The 16422-nt window shown below is 38.2% G+C and overlaps 1 protein-coding gene across 6 annotated transcripts in view; it reads left to right on the forward strand.

Moving 5' to 3' along the window:
* The window catches only part of HOOK3 (hook microtubule tethering protein 3), a 106949-nt gene that overhangs the window by 5578 nt on the left and 84949 nt on the right, over positions 1-16422 (forward strand). For all 6 annotated transcript variants that reach the window (XM_036249492.1, XM_036249496.1, XM_036249494.1 and 3 more), the window contains exons 2-5: positions 1103-1188; positions 10896-10968; positions 13017-13067; positions 16263-16395. In XM_036249492.1, coding sequence (XP_036105385.1) covers positions 1103-1188; positions 10896-10968; positions 13017-13067; positions 16263-16395 — 343 coding nt within the window. The remainder of the gene's footprint in view (positions 1-1102; positions 1189-10895; positions 10969-13016; positions 13068-16262; positions 16396-16422) is intronic.

The raw sequence follows: 16422 nt of genomic DNA on the forward strand, positions 1-16422 counted from the left end.
AATACTCTTTCATTTTACTAACTTATAAACTGTGTGAGATCATGACCTGTCTATCCTCAGTGACTTATTTCCTTTTTAGTCCTGGCTGCACTGCTAGGTATAATAATTGCTGGCACAGCTGTATTAACTTACTCATAGAAATAATTTTTATTATTTTTCTGCCACTTCATATTGACCAGTACAAAGTTATTTCTGATTCAGAATACATTTAAAATCAAAGTAAGTTAAGTATCCAACCTAACTGTAGTGTGACTTCTACATTTGCAGAGATATGTTTGGCTCTGATTAGAAGAAATCTCAACCTGGCCAGGCTTAAACAAGAGATTTATCTCACATAACAGGAGGCTTCAAGGTTTTTTAATATAGTGGCTCAGTTTTGGCCTCCAGGACTTGTTCTTTCTACACCTCTTCTCTGCATTGGCCTCATTCTAACATGGATTCCCTTAAAAGTCATAAAGTGACTGACTGCTAGTGGTAATTGAGGCAACATATTCACATCAAGAGGAGATCAGCTCTTCTTTCCCAGAAATTCAAGTAAGCATTCCCTTGTATCTCTTTGGTCCAAATTGTCTTTGCCCTATGTATCCCTGAGTCAGTTATTGGTACAGGAAATGAAGGTACCATGACCATCTTAGATTGATCTTCTGTGAGTAGAATGGACACTGGAAGACAACCAGTGTCCTCCACAATTTCTCTTTTGCCAAAGGAAAAAATATTACAATAATAACCTGTAGAAAATTTCCCATAAGGGAAAATATTTCCAACTCTTCTTCCTTTTTAAATGTATTACAACTCTTAAGATGGGGTATTCACAAAAAGAAGCCTAAGAAATCTTCTAGCTCTAGCTGGGTGGCTCACTGGTTGGCGTATGTTGTCCCATACACCAAAAGGTTGTGAGTTTGATTCCTGGTCAGGGCACATACCTAGGTTTCAGGTTCGATCCCTGGTTGGAGTGTATATGGGAGACAGTGGCGCGCGCTCTCTCTCTCTCTCTCTCTCTCTCTCTTTAAAAAATCAATAAAATCATATCCTCAGTGAGGATTAAATAAAGAGAGAGAGATCGTCTATATAGTTAACCATGGAATGTTTTTTTCCCCTTCAGATCCAAACATTTAATGTGGATGCACCATGCCAGACTGTGGAAGATTTAACGAATGGGGTTGTGATGGCCCAGGTTCTTCAAAAAATGTAAGAATAAATTGCTTTATCTTTTTGTATGTTCTTATATATGGATATTTGATTAGATTAAAAATGTGGACAAAAAAATAAAGTGCTGGCATGAGACGTGTTGCACAATAAGAACTGTAAGCAACAGTGATCATTTTGATGGCATGTACTTGTTTAGGTAAGAGATTGGCTACAAGTTTAATTAGGGCTATAATAGTTATAGTTATAGTACTCCAGTGGTTTAGCAGAATTACTTGGTCTTGTGTTTTTCAGCTTAAGCTTGGCAGAAATATTCATGTTAGCCAACCAGATTTTGCCATTGTAGAAGAATCTAGGAGGCCCTCTCCTAGTAACTGCTGAAATGTAACAGTGAGGTCTTCCCTGATGACCCATATAAAATAAGTGACAACATCCTCCTGTGCTCTGTATCCCTTTTAACCATTTGTCTTTTTCTGTGAAGTATGTTAATACCGTCTGATATGCCATTTATTTGCTGCTCTCCCACCCCCCAAACATATATACAAACTGTAAGCTTTACATAGAGGCAGGTATTTGTTCTGTTTTCTGTTATGTTCTAGCACCTAGGGCAATGCCTCATGTTTGGTTAAACTATATGAAAATGACCTTTAAAAAAAAAAAGATCAAAATGGTCAAATACCAGCAATTATGGGTCAATCTGCATCATGGGTGCTCATGTTTACTAAATGACTAAGGGAATGAAATATTTATTTGGGATATATAAAACATTACTGATTGTTTCCTTCCATGTACTTTTAAAACATAATAGTTGTATAGCTGTCTTCACCTTTTGACCTGGGAATTTTTTTCAAATAAAGGATTACCTGTGAATTTAAGAATTTATTAGGTTTGATACAATTTGGAGGATACTTTCATCTTCTGAAGCCCTGAGCTCTTGTCAATCTGATGATATTAAAAGATTTACATATGACTCACTAGGATTTCTGCAATTCTATTGAAAACCAATGTCATTAAATGAATTCTTGTTGTTGCTCACATTACAGTGAGCCGTATACAGTTGACCATCTGAGAAGAAACTTGAATGCCTGCATTTCAGAGAATTTGTGTGCTTTTAGCATTGGGGATTCATACTTGAAAACTGTAGCTTGCTATCGCTTTGTTCTGGAACTTACATGGTACATCTTTCCAGGTATACAGGCACACAGACTTTCTGATGGAGCTTAGGGAAGCTCATTTGAAACCTGACCAGAGTAATCTTATGATTTTCATGGTCACCTCTGAGTGGTGCCTTAATACATTTTAGCCTTTGAATGGTCTAGAGAGTTTCACTGAAGTTCTTAATAAAAATTATTTGTGGGCATGTGGACTTAGCTAAGTGAGTTTTCCAGGTGTTAGTCAATTAATTTTTTGTTTAAATTAGTTTGGGTAGGATTTCTCTCACTTGCAGAAACCAGAAGAAAGACTATATTGATTACCAGGTGAAGATAAGAAACCATCATGTTCTACAAAATGGTTATTTTAATTTACCAAGTCTTGTGGGCATATTTCTCATCAATACTTAAATTTATAGCTTTTCGCCCTGGCCGGTTTGGCTCAGCGGTTAGAGCATTGGCCCGTGGTCCAGAGAGACCCGGGTTCAGTTCCCGCTACGGGCATGTACCTCGGTTGCAGTGTGTCCCCGGCCCTGGTCGGTCGTGCGGGTGGCAGCCACTCGATGTGTCCCTTTCACGTCGATGTTTCTCTCTCTCTCTCTGTTCCTCTCTCTCCCTCCCACTCTACCTGAACAAAAAATGGAAAAATGTCCTCGGGTGAGGATAAAAAAAAAAAAAAAAAAAAAAAAAAATAGCTTTTCCCCCCAAAATGCCTTCCTTTTTTCCCTTTTGTTGAGATATAACACATATAGAAAAGCTACTTAAAAAGTGATGAATTTGTGTTTGTGTATTTATGTATATGTATACATACATCCATGTAACCATTACCCAGATTGAAATACATAACATTTCTAGCCCCAAGAGTCATTTCATGCCCTTCCCTAATTAATACCCTTTGCCCTGAAGATGATTCTGATTTCTATGGCATTCGTTTTTCCTGTTCTTGAATATCTTATAAATTGAATCATACAGTGTATACTCTTTCGAGTCTGATTTCTTTCACACATTATAATGTCTATGAGATTTATTCATATTGTTGCATATCATCTATTTAAAATAAATGTATAATATATTCAACTTCACCAGAAGTTAAATTCCTCTTTTGCCAGTTTGATATTTATTGAATAGCTGCTTTGTGTCAAGCACTGGAGATACAAGGATAAGCCACAACCTATAGGGTAATGGCCTTCACAGATTTTATAACCTGGAGAATAACAGATTTTAAATAACTATGAAAACAAAATTGTTACTGTAACAATTTCTGCAGAGGGAGAAGTACATAGTGCTATGAAAGTTTGTAAGAGGCATATTTAACTTAGTCAAGGAAGTCATGAACATTTTATCTGAGTAAGTGAAGATAAATTAAATCTGAAAGATGCTTGGTAACAGATTTCTTAGCAGAGGCAAGGGCATATGCGGAGCCTTATAGGCTGATGGAGTATGGTGAACACTGCCATAGAAAGAAAACAAAATGATGATCAAAAGGTAGATGGAGCCAGACCATGTAGGACTTTGTGTCTTTATTCCAAGGGCTATGAGAAGCAATTGAGGTTCTTGTTGGGGGGGGGGGGGTAATGGGATTAATATGGTCAGATTTACATTTTGAAAATATTCTGGCTGTAGGTATAAAATTAATTGGAAAAGACCATAATGATGAGGGATGATCCATTGGAAAAGAATTTGTAGTAACTCAGAAGGGAAATGATGGGACTAGGAGATGGACTAGGAGATGGCAAAGTAGATGGAACAAGTGGTTGGACCCAAAATGGCAAAGAAAATCAAATTGTAATGATTGATATATAGGGTAATTAGTAAAAGGGTAGGTATCAAAGTTGACTTTTAAGTTTCTAACTTAAGCAAATACACAGAAGAGGGTACAAACCACTGATGTGGAGATACTGAAAAGGAATCTGCTTTGGAGGAGTGCAGATGTATCATGAATTTAGTTTGGGGGACTTTGCATTTGAGTGGTATTGAGACATTAAGAGAAAATACCAAGTTAGCAGTTGACCATACAGGTCTAGAGTTCAGAGAAGTCCAAAATTGGAGATAATCAATTTGGGTATTTTTTTGTTTTTAATCCTCACCTGAGGATATGCCTTACTGATTTTAGAGCGAGGAGAAGAGTGGGGGGAGAGAGAGAGAGAAACAAAAAAAGAAACATCAATGTGAGAGCGATATATCAATCACTTGCCTCCCATGCATGCCCCTACCAGGGTTCCAATTCAACCCAGGTATGTGCCCTGACTGGGAATCGAACCAGCAGTCTATTCATGCATGGGACAACGATCCTACCAGCTAAGCCACACCAGCCAGGGCATTTTGGGTATTTTTTCATTGAAGCCATAAATGTAGATTAAATCACTTAAGGAAGGGTATAAAGTAAGAAGAAAAATGCATAGCCTGGGCCTTGAAGAAATTTGACATTTCATTTTTGATTAAAACATTAACTCACAGAAGGATCAGAGAGGTATGAGGAAGGCCAGTAGAATGTGTGTGTCAAAGATAGATTTTTACTGGAAATAGCAAATCTTTTCATTTTGTCAGAGTTCATAAGTGAAAAACTTTTATCCTCACCCGAGGACATTTTTCCAATTTTTGTACAGATAGAGTGGAAGGGAGAGAGAGGAAGAGAGAGAGAGGGAAACATCAATGTGAAAGGGACACATCGAGTGGCTGCCACCCGCATGACCAACCAGGGCCGGGGACAAACTGCAACCGAGGTACGTGCCCTTAGCGAGAACCGAACCCGGGTCTCTCCAGACCGCAGGCGGACGCTCCAACCGCTGAGCCAAACCGGCCAGGGCTTTTTTTCTGTACTCTTTAAAGTCATTTTCTGTTCGTCTGCTTTCCAGTTTCCCAAATTTTGTTATTGTCTTCTCTTTCTTTTTGTTCATGTAAATTCATGTCCCCCTCCTTTAAAAAAAAAAAAAAAAAAAGTTTTTTATTGATTTTAAAAAGAGGGAGAGAGAAACATTGACTAGTTGCCTTCTTTATACACCTTGTCTGGGGCTCTAACCCAAAACCTGGGTATGTGTCCTGACCAGGAGTTGAACCTGCAACTTGTCAGTGCACAGGAGACGCTCGGCTCACAGAGCCACACAGGCCTTTTTTTATTGATAGACTTTGTTTTTTTGTGTTTGGTTTTTTATTTCTCACCTGAGGGTATTTTTCTACTATTTTATCAGATAGAATGGTAGGGATGGAGAGAGAGAGACAGAGAGATACATCGACATAACAGAGCCACGTCAACTGGTTGCCTCCCGCGGGACCTGACCAGGGCCAGAGACGAATGCAACCTAGGTACGTGCCCTTGACTGGAGTCGAACCCAAGGTTCATTGGTCTGCGGGCCAACGCTCCAACTGCTGAGCCAAACCAGCCAGGGCTAGGCTTTGTTTTTTTATAGCAGTTTTAGTTTCACAGCAGAAATGAGTGAAGAAGAGTTTGGATGAAAAGGTTCTGGAGGTGGATAGTGATGATGGTTGCACAACCATGTGAATGTACGTAGTGCCATTGAACTTAAAGGTGGTTTGAATGATAAATTGTGTTATGTATATTGTATTACAATAAAAAAGAGATTTTAAAATTGAGTGTAAAATATGACAAGTTTCCACATATTCCCTGTCCTACCACACACACACACACACACACACACACACAGTGTCCCCCACTGTCAACATCCCCACCAGAGTGATAAGTTTGTTACCACACTGACACATCATTATCACCCAAAGTTCTTAATTTAAATTGAGTTCATTCTGTGTTGTACATTTTATGGGTTTTAAGTTTGTTTGTGTTTTAATCCTCACCTGAGGACATTTTTTCGTTTTTTTGTTCAGATAGAGTGGGAGGGAGAGAGAGGGGGAGAGAGAGAGAGAGAGAAACATTGATGTGAAAGGGACACATCGGGTGGTTGCCACCTGCACGACCCAACCAGGGCTGGGGACAAACTGCAACCAAGATACATGCCCTTAGCGGGAACCAAACCTGGGTCTCCCTGGACCGCAGGCCAACCTCTAACCGCTGAGCCAAACCGGCCAGGGCCATTTTATGGGTTTTGACAAATATATAATGACATGTATCCACTGTTATAGTATAATACAAAATAGTTTTACTACCCTAAAAATTCCCTTTACTCCATCTAGTCATCCCTCCCTCCCCCCACCCCTTGCCAATCACTGATCTTTTTACTGTCTCCATAGTTTTGCCTTATTCCAGAATGTTATGTAGTTGGAATCATACAGTGTATATAGCCTTTTTCAGATTGGATTTGTTAAACAAAACTTTTAACTTCCATAGCTGAAAGTCTTTTTAAAAGAAAAGGGTTTGTTAGGCCATTGCTATCAAAAAGGAAGGCCAGTCTCAGAGCATGGAGTCTAAACCACCACCAGCATGGCTAGATAGAAAAGACAACCTATCCCTTGTCCCAGACTTTTTCAGGCATTTCTACACATCAGGTAGTGGGGAGAAAGATATAAGCTGTTCTGAAAGAATTTACATTAGCTGTAGCCGAAGGGGATGGGAGAAGCTGAAGCAGGGCTAGTTCAGCAGAGTCCATAAGCATGTGTGTAAACAAGTGGAGACTCCTATGGTTCAACAGTACCTGGGTGTTCTCCCTTTTTAGAATTAGTCACCTGGGCCCTGGCCAGGGTGGCTCAGTTGGTTGGAGTGTTGCCCTGCACACTGAAATGTCATGGGTTTGATTCCTGGTCAGGGCACACACCTATGTTTCAGGTTCAATCCCCGGTTGGGGTGTGTATGGGAGGCAGCCAGTTGATGTTTCTCTCTCACATGATGCTTCTCTCTCTCTAAAATCAATAAAAAACATACCCTGGGCTGAGGATTATAAAAATAGTCACCTGGAAGTTGATTTAATAATTCCAATGTACAGTAAGGAGTATGAGCAGTCTTGTTTTTGCACAGCAGTTGTCAACTGATTAACCCCTTTTTGTCTTTTTCTTCCACCTTCTAGCCTGTTGTAATTTCTTAGGATATCTCAGAATTTTCTTTGTCAGCTTCTTTTTCATTTGGCAATATTGCATTTAAAGTTCTTCAAAGTGCTTTTGTGGCTTGATAGCTCGGTTTTTTTTAATCCTCACCAGAGGATATTTTTTTAATTTATCTTCAGATAGAGTGGAAGGGAAGGAGAGAGAGAGAAACATCAAACATCAACGTGAGAGGAACACATTGACTGGTTGCCTCCCACATGACCCCGACCAGGGCTGGGGACGAACTGCAACTGAGGTATGTGCCCTTGACTGGAATCGAACCTGTGACTCATTGGTCTGTGGGCCGACGCTCCAACCACTGAGCCAAACTGGCCAGGGCAATAGCTCATTTCTTTTTAATGCTTTCCACCCTTTTTTTCCCCCAAAGCTTTATTGAAATAATAATGACATACAATAAATCGCACTTCTTAATTTTTTATTATTATTTTTAATCCTCGCCTGAGGATATTTTTCCATTGATTTTCAGATAGAGTGGGGGGGGGGGGGTGAGAGTGAGAGAGAGAGACATTGACATCTATGTGAGAGAGACAGACACATCGACTGGTTGCCTCCTGCACGACCCCGACCAGGGCCCTGATGAACTGCAACTGAGGTACACACCCATGACTGGAATCAAACCTGTGACTCTTTGGTCGATGGGTGGACATTCTAACCAAACTGGCCAGGGCTAAATCACACATTTTTGAAGTAGAGAACTTGATAAATTTTTGCCTATGTAGATGCCCATGAAATTTATCATCACAGTCAAGATCATGAACATATCATTCACTTCAAAAAGTCTCCTCTGTCTGAACAGGTAGCTCAGTTGGTTAGAGTGTCATCGTGATACACCAAGGTTTTGGGTTCAATGCCTGGTCAGGGCACACACAAGACAAAAGCAATGAATTCATAAATAAGTGGAACCACAAATTGATGTGTGTGTGTCTCTCTCTCTCTCTCTCTTCTCCTCCTTCCTTTCTCTGTCTTAAAAAAAAAAGTTTCTTCAGTCCCTCCTTCCTGCCACTCCTTTCCCTCTTATATATCTCCAGGCAACCACTGATTTGCTTTCTATTACTATAGATTCATTTTCATTTTCATGTAGCACGTTTACTTTGAGATATGTTCATGTTCTTGCCTGTATGTATAGTTTGTACATATTCCATTGTATGGCTATTTCATGACCTATTCATCTGCTGGTAAACATCTGGGTTATTTTAGTTTTGGCCTATGACAAATAAAGCTGTTGTGAACATCAGTGTACAAATCTTTGAGCAGACATATGCTTCCATTTCCCTTAGGTATAGCTAACTCTCCAATAAACATTTAATGGAAGGGAACCAAAATATATTTAATTAAAAAATTATTAGCTCGGCTGGTGTCGCTCAGTGGTTGAGCATCGACCCATGCACTAAGAGCTCACCAGTTCGATTCCTGGTCAGGGCACATGACCAGGTTGTGGGCCCACTCCTCAGTGGAGGGCATGCAGGAGGCAGCCAGTCGATGTTCTCTCTCATTGATGTTTTGATCTCTCTCTCCCTACCTCTCTCTCTAAAACCAATAAAGAAAAAAAATTAATGGAAAATAGACCTAAGAAACAAAATATCTATAAAAATACTAAGTGTTGCTAATAAAAATACCCTATTAAGGAATGGAATCCAAATAAAGTGTGTGTTTGGGATCCCATCTTCATTTGGGTGAGTTTAGTAAGAACATTACAGTGCTTAAATAATTTTAGCAGTAGAAATAAAATTTAATTTTTTGTTTTCTGTAAAGGCATTTGACTGGTACATAAGTTACAGCCAAATATGATGTTACTGGGAAAATCTCAGGAAATAGTTTTGTAAGTTTCGTTTCCTTTTTTTTTCTTTTTTAGCAAGAGTCAGGGCATAGTAAGTTATCTTTAGCTTCTTATAACACTCCCAGTAAGATTATCAGTTGTTATATCCATATCTGTGCAGAACTACAATTTTTTGAATTTTTGGAGAAAATTACTTTTACATTGTTTTATCCTAGCCTGACAGTATCAATTAAGGGCTACTTAGAAAACATTGCTGAAATTGTAACTGCTTATCAAAATAGAGTTATGGCTAGATTTCTGCATAGTGAGTCAAAATTATTACTAGGAAAAGTCACACTGAATGTAAGAAGGCTGTAGACTACCATTCTTGCTATATTCTGTCCCCAAGTAGTAGGTTGGAAGCTTATTAAATGAATGTGCTACCACTCTCCAGATGCATTTCAGTCTACAAATATTTATAGAGTCTGCTGTGTGTTGGACATGAGGTATTGGGCAATACAGCAGTGAATGAGAACGTAGACAAACATTCTGTGGTGTTGAACCAATAATTGCTTAGAGCATCAGTTTCAGAACCTTTGAAATGAGGATCACGCTGGGCTAAAAAGTTTTGTTATGTTGTGTTCTCTCTCTCTCTCTCTCTCTCTCTCTCTCGTGTTTATAGAAGTTTGGGAGGTTTTCCTAAGAAAAGTAACCATAAATATATTCAGGTTCTATCCTTGTTTCAGTTTGTTTGTCCACACCAATGTTATCATAGATTTTAAGCCTATTGCAAACAGGAATGGTGTCCAGCTTTGTCTAACACCTAGTATTATATCTGAGACAATAGGTTCAATTTATTATTATTTTAAAAAATTGACATTTTAGAAACAGTATAGGTGACGTTTGAAGTAAGAAATGACGGCGGTCTTTGAAACATTAACTGAAAATTTTATTTTAATCTTTAGAATATGTTTCTTTTGTCTACTTAAAATTATGTTTATTCCCTCAAAGAACTTATATGCATATATGCATAACCAATGGACATAGACGACAATGCTGTGAGTGGGGGCTGGATCGGGAGGATGCTGTCAATGGGGGAAAAAGGAGAACCATCTGTAACTACATTAATTAATAAAACATTAAAGTAATAAAATTTATTTAAAAAACAAATAAAATTATGTTTATTTAAAAATTTTAGATATTAGTGTGGTGTTTACAAGTTATAGTAATTCCAAGTTAGTGTATTTATCTGTAATTTGTTTTTAAACTCTATTAACTAAGTTATTATTTTTCATCTGTTGGTTTTTATAACATATGTATGTTTTTATTTATTCATTTATTATTTTTTTTAAATCCTCACCTGAGGATATTTTTCCATTTATCTTCAGATAGAGTGTGAAGGAAGGAGGGAAGAAGGGAGGGAGGGAGAGAAACATCAATGTGAGAGACACACATCAATTGGTTGCCTCCCGTACGACCCCGACCAGGGCCAGGTACCAAACCATAACACAAGGTACGTGCCCTTGACTGGAATTGAACCCACAACTCTTTGGTCAGAGGGCTGACACTCTAATGACTGACCCAAACCAGCCAGGGCTCAATTATGTACATTTTTTAATGAGCTGAAATCAGACAAATTGATTTTAGAGAAATATATAATTGTATTCCATCTCATATACCGAGTTATTCAGTGGCTGATATGTGGCAAATACATGTTTATGTTGCAATCAAGTGATGATATGGGATAGGTTTCAGTTTTCTTTGTTGTTTTTTGTTTGGTTTTAGCTTGATAGCTACATGATCTTAATATGCCAACTTTTTCTTATTTGTAGAGACCCTGTATATTTTGATGAAAATTGGTTAAACAGAATCAAAACCGAAGTGGGAGACAATTGGAGGCTAAAGGTATTTTCTTTTTCTATCTGTATTAATCTTTTTCTTGTATGTGTATAGTATTTGTTGATTTTTTAAAATTATTTTTTATCAGATGTGCCCAGTGAGCTTTAGAAACTTAGGTAGTCTTTGGTGAAATAATCTAGAAATAAAGATTGGATGTAACTTGAAATTGCTCACCAAAGATGTAATGTGAAATAGTAAAGCATAGTGAGCCATAGTGCCTGTTTTCACATCACAACTCTGCCATTTACTATCTGTGGGAAAGTCTTTTAACCTTTCTGTGCCTCAGCTTCCCCATTTGTGAAACAAGAATTATAATAGGATCCACCTTATAGAAATAAATGAGTTAATGTATGTAATGTACTTAGGATAGTGCTTAGAATATCCAATGGTAGTTGCTAGTGGTAATAATGAGAAAATATTGGGAAATACCATTTTAAGTGAACACATTGATTAAAAAAATGTTTTTATTTATTGATTTTTAGAGAGAGAGGAATAGAGAAAGAAACACTGATTTGTTGTTCCACTTATTTATGCATTCATTGGTTGATTCTTGTATGTGCCCTGACGGGAGATAGAACCCACAACCTTGGCATAGTGGACGATGCTCTAACCAACTAAGCTATTCAGCCAGTGCCCATGAACACAATGATTTTTAAGGCATTCTAATTTAAAATGGTCAAATATGAAAAAAATGAATCTACGAAAATAAAGTATATTATATATTTTCATGTCTCCAAATTTTTCTAGAAGTATAAACATTAGTTTATTTATGAAATTATTTTTTAAATAAAGTTTTCAGTTTTTTTTTTTTTATTATTTAAAATGTCTATGTTAACCATTGGATTTCATTGCTGTGATTCAGCCTCTTGTATTTGATGGCCCTAGGTTTTTTTATTTATTTTTATTTTTTATCCTCACCCGAGGACATTTTTCCATTTTTTGTACAGATAGAGTGGGAGGGAGAGAGAGAAAGAGAAAAATCGACGTGAAAGAGACGCATCGAGTGGCTGCCACCCGCACGACCAACCAGGGCCAGGGACAAACTGCAACCGAGGCACATACCCTTAGCGGGAACCGAACCCGGGTCTTTCCAGACCGCAGGCCGACGCTATAATCACTGAACCAAACCAGCCCTGGCTGATGGCCATAGGTTTTACTGTCTTCTGTCCTAGGACATCTTCAACTACTAACATTGGCTAGGAACAGTTAGGCAGATGATCAACACAATCATATGATATGTACATTTAACTTAACACAAATGCAACCGTATAAATTGGGTCAACCAAAAAAATAGAGGGGAAAAAATAACGGCTTACAGTAAATACTACAGGTGATTCTGCCTGTAGTTTCAAGAGTGAGTGAGTGTTGGTAGACATCTGTATGTCAGTCCCCCATCCTGTCTGTTTCTAGATTGCTTCTTATAGCACAAGTATCTTGCAATGCGAGTGTTATCCTAGTATTTTAAGATATAATAGTATTTTTTTAACCTTATGGCTTTTAAATATTTACTTTGATGCTCAACTAAAGAAACAGCAGTATTTTCTGACAGTGGAGGAATTTGGAGACATACGTTATAGGTTACTTTAAGAGATTTCGAAAGGTAATTTTGATCTTAATTTTGCCTAATGCTTTTACCATAGAATTTAACCTCTATGTAAGATGCATCTCCACTTTTCTACAGAAAACAGCACTGAACTCAAGTCTTCGTTAAGGATGGTACATTTTTTCTTTAGCTGCAGAAATTCTGAATAATTTAAATTATTTACCATTAAATCTCAGTCAGTTACCCTCTAATTTTTGTCAGTGGTCGTAATACTGAAAATTTAACATTATTGGAAGCTTAATTTGTTACATAAATGTCTTCAGTTCAATAAATGAGGCCATCGAGAGTCCTTTTTTGATGATGATGGTAGTAATTCAGAAATGCTATTGAATTTTACTTTTATATTTACCTTATGATTAACTGGATTGATTAGTTGATTTAGACATTTTTTGTTAAACTGTATTTTGATCTGTTTGCCTTTTACCCAGTTGTTTTCTCTCTCTTTAAACAGATAAGCAATCTAAAGAAAATTTTAAAAGGAATCCTGGATTATAATCATGAGGTAAGGATTTTTTTCTTATTCTGCTTGGAAATATTACTATAGGATAGTTTAATTTTATAATATTTTACAATAGTTTCAAGTAAAGGAAAAATTACCTCAGAATTAATAATCAGTTTATCTCCCATTGTATAGTTTCTAGGATTTGATTCAAACAATTGTCTGTTAAATTATTGGTAGATAAATAGCTTTCACTATAATATAGATAGTTTGTAGATAAATACTACTTTATGTTAAACTTTACTTTCTGTTCTCTATTAATTCTCTGCTTTCTTCCCTTACTAGTGAATGTAGTTTAGAGTCCATGCATTATTTTAATCAACTCTCTTAGCTACTTCCATTGTATTTCTTTTTTTAAAATCTTTTTCTTATTTTTAACTTATCTTTATTGTTGAATGTATTACAGATGTTCCTCATTTTTCCCCTATTGACCCTCTCCTCCCCACTCTCGCCCCACTCCTGCCTTTCCCCGCACTGTTGTCTGTGTCCATTGGTTATGCATATATGCATATAACTTCTTTGGTTTATTTCTTCCCACCCCCCACCCCCTTCCCTTTGAGGTTTGTCAGTCTAGCAACCAATTTGTACTTATTAATCCCTTCACCTTTTTCACCCAGCCAACAAAATGTTCTCTGTGTCTGTGAGAATATTTCTGTTCTGCTTGTTCGTTTTGTTTGTAGATTCAATTGTCGATAGATATGTATTCATTGCCATTTTGTTTGTTCATATTTTTGATCTTTTTCTTCAAGAAGACCCTTCAACATTTCATATAATAACGGTTTGGTGGTGATGAACTCCTTTAGCTCTTCCTTGTCTGGGAAACTCTTTATGTGGCCATCGATTCTAAATGACAGCTTTGCAGGATAGAGTAATCTTGGTTGTAGGTTCTTGCTTTTCATCATTCTGAATATTTCTTGCCACTCCCTTCTGGCCTGCAAAGTTTCTTTTGAGAAATCAGCTGACAGCCTTATGGGTACTCCCTTGTAGGTAACTAGCTGCCTTTCTCTTGCTGCTTTTAAGATTCTCTCTTTGTCTTGAACGTTTTGCATTTTGATAATGATGTGTCTTGGTGTGGACCTCTTGGGGTTCATGTTGTTTGGGACTCTCGGTGCTTCCTGGACCTGTATGTGTGTCTGTTTCCTTCACCAAGTTAGGGAAGTTTTTTGCTATTATTGTTTCAAATAGGTTTTCGATTTCTTGTTCTCTCTCTTCTCCTTCTGGCACCCCCATGATGCGAATGTTGGTTTGCTTGAAGTTGTCCCAGAGGCTCCTTATAATATCCTTATTTTTTTGGATTCTTTCTTTTTTTTTTTTTGCTGTTCTGATTGGATGTTTTTTGGTTCCTTATATTCCAAATTGATGGTTTGCTTCTTGGCTTTACCTACTCTACCATTGAATCTGTGTAAATTATTCTTTATTTCAATTAGTGCCTCCTTGATTTCTGACTGGTCCTTTTTAACGCTCTTGAGGCCCTCACGAAGTTCATTTAAGTTCTCACTAAGTTCATTGAGCATCCTTAAAGCAGTGTTTTGAACTCTGCATCTGTTAGGTTGCTTATCTCCATTTTCCTGGAGTTTTATTCTGTTCTTTCATTTGGGACCTGTTTCTTTGTTTCCTCATTTTGGCTGCCTCCCTGTGTTTGTTTCTATGTATTACTTAACGGGAGGTATGGGGCTAGCTGAGACCAAATGCTGCTTGTTTGAAAGAATTTAGAAAAACCTGAAGCAGGATCCAAGACAGGCCAATCCTATGGTAAAGCAACTGGCAACAGCTTGGGTGGGCCTGAAAGTTGGGTGCGGCAGGGCCTCAGGGAATCACCAGGGCAGGGCAAACAGTGTGAGCCAGGTTGCTGGAGTCCCAGATATGGCAGCTGTCTGCTGCCCCAGGGAAGGGCTCGCCAAAGGAACAAAGGCTCTGACAGCATGTCTGTCCAGGAGAGAGCTGCCTCTCCAGCCCTCGCTCCAATGCCAAACAACTCAGTTCTTCCCCGTATGTCTCTGGTGCCTTTCAAGCTGCCTCCCCCATGTTGGAGACTGGAGGGAGCGAGTCCAAGTAAGTCTGTATGCAGGCCCTTTAAGAGGAGTTGCCTGGGGTGAGAAGGTCCTTTTTTCAGTCTTTTTTCTTTATTGATTTTAGAGAGAGAGGAAGGGAGAGGGAGAGAGATAGAAATATCAATGAGAGAGAACATCGACTGGCCACCTTCCACATGCCCTCCATTGGGGATTTGGCCCACAACCTGGGCATGTGCCCTGACCGGGAATCCAACTGGTGACTTCTTGGTGCATGGGTTGATGCTCCACCACTGAGCCACAATGGCCGGGCCATTGTATTTCTTAGCAAACCCTATCCCTTGATTAACTCAGTTTATCCTTTGAGTCAGCATCAGAACAGTCAAGACAATGTTGGAGAGAAATCAGGCTGTGGAACAAGTTTTATTTTAAATTTCTAGTGAACACAAAAGCCTATGTGATTTTCTTACTGGCTTTTTCCCCACAAGTTACCTGCATTTATACCTACATCTATACTTACATCAGATCTACCTTCATCATCTCAGTATGTGACTCTACAATCTACTCTACTGCTCAACCACAAAACCTACAAATCACCCAATAGTCCTTTCTTTGTTATCATAGTAAGACCTATTAGTTAAACCTCCAAATATAGCTTTTCCTTTCTCTACTGTCCCCACCCTATACCAAGCCTTCATTATTAGCTCTTTCTTAGATAACTAGAGTGGTCTAACTTGTGACCCTGATTTCACTCTGGTCCCGTACAGTCTGTTCTCCACTCTAAAGCCAGGATGATTTTTAAAAATATAAATTTGATTATGTCACTCTCCTCAAAGTCTTCCATGGGTTCCTGTTGCGTTGAGAATCAAATCCTTCCTTCTTACCATGAACCTCACTGTCTCTACTTCTTCAGAGAGTACACATCAAGTTTTTCTTGGGGTGGTGGAGGAATCAGTAGTAGTTTTTTTTGCTAAGTGTACCACATACCAGGTTAGGGCCTAACTTGCTGTCAACTCAAGATAGTTATTACTTAGGTGTGTGGGAGATAAAAAAAGAACTTAGGTGTGAGATTGACATGACAGCTCTGTCCTTAGCAGTGAGTTTCTGTTACTGATAATCTAGTCTCTATTGGATACTTTATTTGGTCATATAAATGTAAATGCAGTTCTAATCTTTTATCTCCATTCAGATTTTAGGACAGCAAATTAATGACTTTACCCTTCCTGATGTGAACCTTATTGGGGAGCATTCTGATGCTGCAGAGCTCGGAAGAATGCTTCAGCTCATTTTAGGCTGTGCTGTGAATTGTGAACAGAAGCAAGGTAATTTATTTGCAGTTAGTGTATGCA

The sequence above is a fragment of the Molossus molossus genome, unplaced genomic scaffold, assembly GCF_014108415.1.
Source record: "Molossus molossus isolate mMolMol1 unplaced genomic scaffold, mMolMol1.p scaffold_m16_p_9, whole genome shotgun sequence".
Taxonomy (NCBI): Eukaryota; Metazoa; Chordata; class Mammalia; order Chiroptera; family Molossidae; genus Molossus; species Molossus molossus.